This window comes from Mytilus californianus, unplaced genomic scaffold (genome assembly GCF_021869535.1).
Source record: "Mytilus californianus isolate M0D057914Y unplaced genomic scaffold, xbMytCali1.0.p SCAF_10, whole genome shotgun sequence".
NCBI classification, from domain to species: Eukaryota; Metazoa; Mollusca; class Bivalvia; order Mytilida; family Mytilidae; genus Mytilus; species Mytilus californianus.
Genome location: NW_026262582.1, coordinates 77,458,856 through 77,469,227, shown reverse-complemented (window position 1 = coordinate 77,469,227; position 10,372 = coordinate 77,458,856). Strand labels below are relative to the sequence as shown.

Genomic DNA, 10,372 nt, shown 5'->3' with positions numbered 1-10,372 from the left:
GTAAATTAGTACCTACAATACTAATCCTTTTATTTGTTTTGTTTTTTTGTTTTTTGTTTCATTTCGTTTGGTTTTTTTAAGTATAAATAAATAAACCCGCATTTCTTATGAGATTATTCTTTATGAGATGAAACCTTTGGAACTATAATTTGAATTGATTTTCGCTGATCAAGTTACAAGACGCCATCCCAATTCAAAAAGGGCGTAAATTGTTTTACGTAATAAAGAAAGCGCCCAATTTTAGTACAAAAAAAGTCCATCCAACCATATAGTCAATAGTATAGTCGTTTGAAATCCTAGCTATTGGAACATTTCTCAGTCTGACTCTTCCATATCCTTATTGGCAATGATTTAATAATCGACTAAATACCCATCGATCATGTAAAATGTTCAACAAAAACTGTCCCCTCACAGACATCTATGCTAAAAAACATTCTTTTGATAAATATACTTTCCAAACCATAGAAGTCAACACTGGGTTTGACACTCAGGCGAGACGAATAGAGAAAAAACGTTTAGATCCACCGGCTCCATACTTTAGAACCTAATCGGCTTTATGAAAGGATAAAGAACAACTAATTATATAGCATCATCCGTTATATTAATATGTTTCAATGTTTCAACATCGCTGTTTGCTGGTCGAAACGAAATAAAAAGATAACAAAGCAGGTAAAACAATTTCGCATTATTCTTTTTAATTTTGAATTACACTTTTATTCTGTTTTAAACTCATCTATTTACAAACCAAACAATCCGTCAAAAGAAACTTATCCTCTCATAATATCTGACAAAATGAATCTTCGTTTTCAATATGATTTCTTTGATTCCTTCTCAACGCATTTTCGGTTATAATTGGTTTGAATTTGTCTTCAGTTTTCTTTATTTGCTCCCGTATTTCTTTTTCTTTATTCTCAAACACCGATTTCATTTTTTGGTTTGCTTCTTCAAGTTGTTTTTGTAGATTTATTTTGACTATGTCCGATTCTATATTTTTCGATTTCAAGGCTTTTTCCAATTCACGAACGGTTTCTTTTTCTTTTTCTATTTTTTTCTCGTATTTATCATCTACTTTTTTTCTATATGCTTCTTTTTCTTCTTCCAATTGCTTTTCCTTTTCTTCCTTATCTTTACGCATCCTCCTTTGTAGTGCACGTTCTGCTTCTTTGTACATTTCGTTTGTATAACAAGATCCGCCATTTTTCTCGCCCATCGACTCTACCATTTTAAAAAAGGAATCAACTTGATCTGATTGAGATTGTCCAACCGCGTGATTGTTAAACGCAAGGTATCTATTACCGCACTTACCAAGTATAGTTTTAAGATACTCCGGAACAGTTTGAACGTATTGATCAATCGATTGATTTGCTATCGAAAGGTCTTCCTTTCTAGTAAAAAGTACAATCATATAGCGAAGAACACCTTCACCAAAGTTATCGACATAATGTTTGACTGTAGCTTTTTCTTCCGGCGTAAATCGACTAACACTTTCAACAAGGACCATTGCGTGAAGTCCAGGTGATGTCATTGCAATACATCTTGCTATCTCCTTCGTAACAGTTTCATTCGTCGTTTTCGTATCGAATAACCCGGGTGTATCAACTATAACTATGTTTTTCCCTTCCCGTACAGATTCTCCGATATTACAACTTTCCGTTACTGAAGAACCACAAGGTTTTGATAGAAAATGATTGCAACCCAAAAGACTATTTCCTGTTGCACTTTTCCCGTGTCCTGTACGTCCAATAAGTACTATTCGTATTTCATTATCTTCTTCCCTGACTGTCGATCCTACAAAAAGATAAAATGTATTTTATTTTTTTTAGCATATTGCATTATATGTGTAAATAATCATTTAAAAATAGTTAAACATCATTTTCGAGGACTGATTTTTTTTTTTTTGAGAATGAATCCGGTATTATATTAGTCAGTTTTAACTGTGAAAGAGGACGAAGTCCACATAAATAACTGATATAACACTAGTTTTTACAGATACATTATTTTGACTTTTATTACAACATGTACAAAGGACTTCAGTTATTGTAACATTTTATATTTTACAAAAAACACCAATCATGATTAGTATTTAGTAACATTTGAAATATCCTCCAGTATTTGCTTTGTGACATTTGGTTGTACAATAAATAATTCGTTTTACCGAATTGCAAAAAAGAAAACAAGTTCCAAGCATAGTTTTTGTTTAAAAAGAGATTTATATACTGAAACGTATCCGATGTTGGCCTTGCTGTTAGATATTTTATTCATGATGTCATCATAAATGTCATAAAGAGAAGGCTATCATCTAATTTTAAGATAATGTAATAATTTGGACACTAAAGCAACAAATATGCAAAGTAGGCTTATCAATACTTAGATATCTTCTTGTACCCTCGAGGGGGCCTCGGTGACCGAGTGTTATAAGTAGCTACTACTGTAATCACTAGCCAGTCAACACTGAAGTTGTGAATTAGAACCCCGCTCGTGCGGGTTGACTCTACTCCAATCTTAATTGACTAGGAATGTCAGTTTTCCTTTCGAAGGACGGTGGTTTTCTCCGGACTAGCTAATTGCAATATAGCCCAACTTTAAATGTAGAGGTAAACTAAAATGTCACTAATGAACACATTTATTTTACAACCAGTTGTTGACATGATACGGGTTATGTTCTTCGCCATGTTCTCTTATATTTTTAACTGTGTTTTACTGTGCGTATTGCTGTGTGTTTCTTTGTTGTACATTGGCTAGAGGTATAGGGGAGGGTTGAGATCTCACAAAACAGTTTAACCCCGCAGCTGTTTTGCGCCTGTCCAAAGTCAGGAGCCTATGGCATTTTTTAGTCTTGTATATTTAAGTTCCCTTATATGTTTTGGAGTTTAGTGTGATGTCCATTTTAACTGGGCTGGTACACATTTTTTTTGTGTGCCAGCTCAGGACCGCCTCTGAGTGCGTGATGTTCTCGCTGCAGATGACCCATTGGTTGCCTTCGGTTGCTATCTCCTCTTTTGTCTGGTTGTTGTCTCTTTAACATGTTCCTCATTTCCATTCTAAATGTTCAATTGATGTAGGATATTGCTCTACCATAGAAATGTAGACCGCGTTATATAAATGTAGAGCATCGAATATCTTATATTGAAATTTTAACATATATCTACAAAGCCATTTAATTTGAAAATACAATATTGTGTTTGCATTAATCATTTTATTCTTAGCACTTTGCGTACCAGTGTCTTATGTAGGTGTAATAAATTTTTGTTGAAAGAGCTAATCTAAAAGTCTTTCCTGTTTTATTTCTTTTTTATTTGGGAATAACAATATTGTATATCAAACCATTTTTTTGTATATAATCACCGTAACAGTTACGATGCTTTTTTTGTAACTCAAAGTTGTATTTTACTCATCTATTTTTCATAAGAAGCAACGATGTTCACTTTCCATTTGAAAAGGTAGTACCTCATTATTTTGAAACTTTTTAAAAATGATAAAAACACATCATGAAATATTTTAAATAATCTTAATTTGAATGTTATGGTAAAGCAGATATAAATAAGAATAGGAATTAAAATGTCAATTGTTCTTGAACAATTGAGAGGTCTTTCCTTTTCGTAATGTAAAATACATGTCCCAATAGACGTAAAATGCATTGAAAAGCTCTCAAACACACATAAAACCGTTAAAATATGACAAAAAAAACAACAAATTTCGCTATTTAGGATATGACCTTGACTTTTGACCTTGTGACCTTTGTGAAGGTCATTGGTCCACGATATCATTATAAAAGACCCCATGGGTCTAGGACCTTTAGTTCAAGAGTTAAAGATTATTTAGTTGTTTTCAGAAAGCGTTAACGGGGGTTATGCCCCTTAATGATATGTCAAATCTCTTCGGTCATAATGTAAAAAAGTTGTGCCTTAGTCACCTAAACATTTTTCACTATTTACTATTTCTGTTAGTATAATAGTTTTTGAGATATCCAATAAAATGTTGTAAGGTCAAAGGTCAAGGTCAACCTTAAAAAGCTTTAAAACACACTAAATATCCTTTAAATAAGGTCAAAAACACATAATTCGCTATCTGGGACATGACCTTGACCTTTGACCTTGTGACCTTTGTCAAGGTCATTGGTCCCAATTGTCATTGTTGAAGATCCCATGGGTCTAGGACCTTTGGGTTAACAGTAAAAGCTGATTTTGTCTTTTTAGAAACATAAATTAGGGGTTATGCCCCTTATAGAAAGGTCAAATAATTTCGGTCAAAATGTAACGAAGTTGCGACTTAATGACCCAAACATTTCCCACTATTGAAAACTTCTGTAAGTATAATGGTTTCTGAGATTATCCCATAACAAGGTGGTAGGTCAAAGGTCAAGGTCAACATACAAATTTGACCCTGAGATATTTTTTCAGAGTCACATCAATTGATGATTGGTGAAGATCCTAGGTGTCTACGACTTACGGTTTCTGAGTTTTGGGGGCCAACCGACGGGGGTTAATTTTCAAAGGGGCATAACCCTACCAATGAGTCGTTGAATCTTTTCAATCCAAATGTAACGAAGAACCGGGGTCTGGTCCTGAACAAATTTCACCCTTCGGTTTTTTTCTACCTATTACGGTTACGGTGTTTAAATGATAACAAGGTTTTTAGATTTCGGAGGGATTACTCCGAACCGTCAAAATTTTTCGATTCACAGGGTGAGTTCCAGATAGGTATTCATGACGCCGATACAAAGTGTGAACCTGGAAGCGACATGGCTTACGGTTACGGAGGGAAATTTTGTCAAAGTTTGGCGGAACAATAATAATAATAATAATAATAATAATAATAATAATAATAATAATAATAATCAGAAGAAATACAGTAAGGTCTTTCCCTTTTGGAAAAGGAAAGACCTTAATTACTCATAATGTTAACGTTAACCTTGATTGATTATGTTATAATCAGAGTTTAGATTATAAGTAAAAGTAAAAAAAAATAGTTACATTATAAGTAGTAGACGTATGTAGACAAAACAGTTTCTAAAATGAAAAAGAATAATCTTGAAAGGGTCAGAAGTTGAAGATTAACAAAGAAAACAGTAAAATCACAAAAATACTGAACTTCGAGGAAAATTAAAAACGGAAAGTCCCTAATCAAATGGCAAAATCAAAGGCCCAACACACCAAACAAATGGACAATAACTGTCATATTCCTGACTTGGTAAGGCATTTTCTCATGTAGACAATGGTGGATTGAACCTTGTTTTATGGCGCTAAACCTATCTCTTGTACGACAGTCGCATCAAATTCCATTATATTGACAACGATGCGTGAACAAAAAAGAAAGGGGTCATTAAAAAAAAAATATGCATTGTATGATCATTTTAACCACAAATAACGATAAGTTTTATTCAATTCTTCAATTCATATAGAAATAATACTCAAAACACTGTCCTTATGGGGCATTTCTAATTTGTCCTGACATATTAAAACGATCATTTGAAACAACAGAATACACGCAGACGACAATGTATACTATATGTATCCAGACTTTTTTTCAGGCATATTAAAGACTGTTAAGTCATACAAATTCAAGAAAACATTGATTTTTAAGATTATGGTGCCTTTGTATTCACAACGGGTGAGATTGCATGATTATTGACAATAGAAACCATGTAAACTGTAAATATGAATACCTCCAAAATATTTCGAATGACGATCTTCAACTCGTTTGTTCCTCATTTCTTCGCACACAATACCTAAAAATAACTCAGTTATTCAAGTAGCAATACACAAAAAAAAACGATTATGTTTACTAAACCATATCAAGAAACTATTCTGTCTTTAATACTGTCTTGAATAAGATTTTCTCTGATGTTTTAAGATAAAGTTTTATTGTTTTGTTTTCTGTTTCTGTGTCTCTGTGTTTTTGTTTGATATTTTCTTTTCCGTTTCTGTCGGACCAATACTACATGTGTAAATGAATCTAGATGTTAGTATATTGGTCAAATTTCGCCACTTTCTCTTGTACCATTAAACACTTACTAATTAGTCAACAAAACATATGCTTATTTTGAAAGGTTTGTAAATCTGTTCTATTTAAAAAGACGGAAATACGGTAAATGAGATAAGGTGACAGATATATATTTAACCCAACCACCAAGAAAGTCTTCAGAATAAAAAACCTCTTTTAAATTGATTTTATTAGTGTATATCAGTGCGTAACTGTCTACAAACCATACGTAGAAAACTAAAGACCGAACAACAGAAACACGGTAAGGATTATCAGCACCTGCTCTACATATGTCATCAGTGGAAAAGTTCACTATCGTGTATTAAGTATAGCAAAGTCATGAAGCCGTTAAAAAAATCCAAATTAAAGCATCAACATTGAAATTCTGAATGTAGAAACTATGGTCGAAGAATATATTATAACAATATGCAATCATCACAAATTTAATATTGGAGCTCCTATGTGAGATTTTGAAATGTTAAATAAATGTTATATCGATCATAGACATATCTGTTTTTTTTTTATTTATATCTTTTCTTTAGGTTCACCAATTATAGTTCTTATAATGTAAGGATAACATGGTTTTGTTCGCTTACTTGTTTAACCATCAGTTCAAAAAATATCTGAAATGTCATTCTAGCTTTAACAGTAAAGGAAAATACAAGTTTTCTGTAATATAATTTCGACTTATGAATAATACAATACATGAATTTTACAATACATGCATTGTATCAATTTAGCCAAATAATCCACTTTTATTTTACGGTCGTCGCTATTTTTCTTACTCTACACATTGCTCGTGTATGTCTATATAATTAATGTTCCTCATAGTTCGGTATTATTTATTATTTTACTTTTTACCATTCGAATGCAGTTTTATATTAGGAAACAAGTCGTCTGGGTATACGTTTCTCGTAATGTACAAGTCATGTCCATTTAGAATTTTTCAAGTTACATGATCATGAAGGTTATGAACTATATTTTAAAAAAAGTAAAATTACAAAAATACTGAACTCCGAGGAAAATTCAAAACGGAGAGTCCCTAATCAAATGGCAAACTCAAAAGCTCAAACACATTAAACGAATGGATAACAACTGTCATATTCCTGACTTGGTACAGGCATTTTCTTATGTAGAAATTGGTGGATTAAACCTGGTTTTATAGCTAGCTAAACCTCTCATTTGTATGACAGTCGCATCAAATTTCATTATATTGCCAATGATGTGTGATTTATTGTTGCCTATCGAAAAAAGGTTTTCCGCGAATCTGCTGGTTTTGATAACACATATTTTATTGTTATGGAGGATATTACGATGGCTTGATGTTGTTGTTTCCTGCCAAATAACGGTTTTTGCTAATAACATGAATAAGGTTTGAATATGCATTTACGACGTCAGTGACTACTGGGCATATTTTGATTGGCTAATACGAGGGAGAGAACTTAAATACTCTATCCCATGACTGAGCGTGAGAAATTGTTTTTAATATCACCCTCTTTGCAGAAAAATCAAAAATATAAAGTCTAAAGGAAAATAAATTGAAATTAAGGACAATAATTAAAGACAATGATCCAGTTTAATGTTTTGTCTCAGAAGTGGTTCATAGACTGTCAAAACAATTAAAAAATAAACAACCTTGCTTCACTTGATATGTTTTAATGTGCGTTTTAATGTACGTGATGTCAAATTTGAATGCCTAAAATTTAAAATTCAACAGTAAAAGACAATATTTATAGGACATTCAGTTTATCAAATTAAATAACAAATAGCTGAGATGGTGATAGAGCAGATTGGTACTCTAAAAATATTTTCAATCTTGGCTTCAACTCAGATGAAAATATTTGCTCGGGGTAACAATCTGCTCTATCACCCTCTCAGTTAAGTGTTAATTATAAAAACTATTTACAAAAAAAACTTCATATCAGTTTACAAAAGCTCTGAAGGGAATAAGTTAGAACAAAATTGACGTGACCAAATAATGTCAGCTCTTGGTTACCTGAGGGTACGAAATGTTGATGTTTTGTTGAGATTATCTAGAATCATAGACACATATGTTATAGTTTTCATGTTAACAGCAGGTCATTTCGTTAACACTGACGTGTGTATGCAATTCGTGACACTATGGGGACATCTTATTGTATTATTATTTATTTAGATCTGTTGACATTTATCCTAAAAATAATTAATTTCAAAACAACTTCCTTAAAGCAGTTCAACAAAAGCGAATGTGACCTAAAGAAAAGTATTCAATTCTTTATGACAATGTACATTATATAACTGAAAAATTTGTGATACTCACTTAGTTTTTCGTCTAGTTCCTTCGTTTTCTGAAAAAAATATTGAATAAAAACGTTTTACCTGAAACTGTATTTGAAATATAACTATAATAAAAAGATAATCAAGTTAACCGTAAAACTTGAACGTTAAGTGGAATTAAGATGTCTATGTGGCTAAAAATAATAAAGTAGTTTTACTAACTATTTCACTTTACTTCATATTATCAACCAGAAAATGTAAAATACAGTTATGACAAATAGCCGATAAACAAAATAATGGAAATTTTTGTACTGACTTCATCAGTTCGAAAATCAGTCCGCAATAGCGGACACGCTTAATATTGTTGTTGATAAAGTCAGTAGCAAAAACAAAAAGGCCATCATTCTATATATAGCAACCAAAATAATTATAAATAGACGAAAAGTCAATACCATTTCTAAGTTTCTTATCCTTCCCTGTAAACCGTTTTCTAAATATTGTAATTCTTCTTTCACTTTGATAATTTGAATGTCTGTTTCAGTCAAACCATGCTGTACATATTCTAATAGAACAAGAGTCTGTAGACGTATTTCATCCGCTATCTCAACACCACGTTTTGTTTCACTCAGAAAATAATTCTGACCTATAAGGAAGGAAAAAATAATTGATATTCAGGTAAGGCTAAATAAGACATATTTCAAACATATGCTAATAACTAACTATTTGTGTCATGTCTTAACAACATGTTACATGACGGCTGATAACATATTGATTGATGTTTTTGAAGTATACGTTGTGTTGTCAGTGATATGGATCACAGCAATGCTGTGGTCATTGATTTGAAATATAGCAAAGTAGTCTGTTTTGTAGGAGACATTTAAGATTATGTAGGTTTCTGATGACCAACGCTGTGTCATTTATAAAGTATTTGTCATGCGTGAGTTGGATCCCAGAAATATAGTTTGTATTTTTTATGTCGCGAATTGTGTCTATTATTATAATTAAAATATAGTTTTGACCCTGTTTCTGAACATCACTGATGATTGCGATGAACCTGTCCAGCTATAATGTAATGGAATGTTGGTTTAAACTTGCAAGATATCAAACTTCATATTCAAAATAAATCGTTAAGGGTGCCACGGAACCGCGATTGGTGCTTTCAGTGTAGAAAGCGTAAGGAGTGATATGACATAAAAACCAATTCATCTGAGGTACACATTGCATGGGGAGTTTGAACCTTAGTTTCTAAATGATTTCTTCACTTATAAATGGTAAATTTGACATAAGTTTATGTTATAATTTCTTAACCGACGCATTCAAACTGATCTAATTATACCCTCAACAGGAGTGTTATCTACCCAGAGCTACTGCAATAAAGATAAAACTTTTAACAAGGTTCATTTATTCGTAAATTAAATTAAATTAAAAACTACAAATGACACTGCGGAGGACGGAATGCAGCATCGCTATTTCTCGCTTCCGCTTCCGCATGTCGAAGGCCTCGACAAAAAGTTAATTTTGCAAACACTATGTTATAATTTTTAGATACCATTTGCTACCCATGTTTTGAGTTCTCCTAAACTTCTTTTCCTTTCAGGGTCACTCAGACTAAGATCCTTGACGAAATGGCCCATTATATGGAAACAATTTCTATATTTTTCTCTGGTCCAATTTCTGAAGTCACAATGCGCCCAAGAATTGCGTATGTCTACTCGTATCTAAACAATTGAGAAATAGTTAATCAGTTTCATAACTGATGACAGGAATATATCGTTGCCTTAACATTAAAGGAGAAAGAAATAATGACAAAATTGCCTTAAAACTTTTTAAAATATTTCAAAATTTAAGCGATAAGCAAAATCAGTTTTTTGTTAATTTCAATTACACATTACTTTGATAAATTAAAATATCTATATACTATGGATTTAAGTTTATGCTCCTTGGGTCGTGTTTAGATGCAGGTTCTTTCAAAGGACACAAAGAGTCGATTTTAAATTAACTTGAAAACGGGTACCTTAACAGCATCGATCTCGGAGGAACGGTAACTGAAATTGATTACAATATACATGCATTGAAAACAATTAGCTCACAACTTTTTTATGACTAGTTCATTAAGTCATATCGAATATAACAC

At 32.2% G+C, this 10,372-nt stretch overlaps 1 protein-coding gene across 1 annotated transcript; it reads right to left on the bottom strand.

Moving 5' to 3' along the window:
• Positions 1-673: 673 nt before the first annotated feature.
• LOC127718587 (GTPase IMAP family member 9-like) lies at positions 674-10,037 on the bottom strand. The gene is made up of 5 exons (XM_052224653.1): positions 9,788-10,037; positions 8,691-8,881; positions 8,282-8,309; positions 5,666-5,728; positions 674-1,788 (listed from the first exon to the last, which is right to left on the bottom strand). Exons 1-5 carry the CDS (start codon positions 9,870-9,872, stop codon positions 776-778), a joined length of 1,380 nt encoding a protein of 459 aa, XP_052080613.1. The 5' UTR covers positions 9,873-10,037; the 3' UTR covers positions 674-775.
• Between the last annotated feature and the right edge of the window lie 335 nt (positions 10,038-10,372).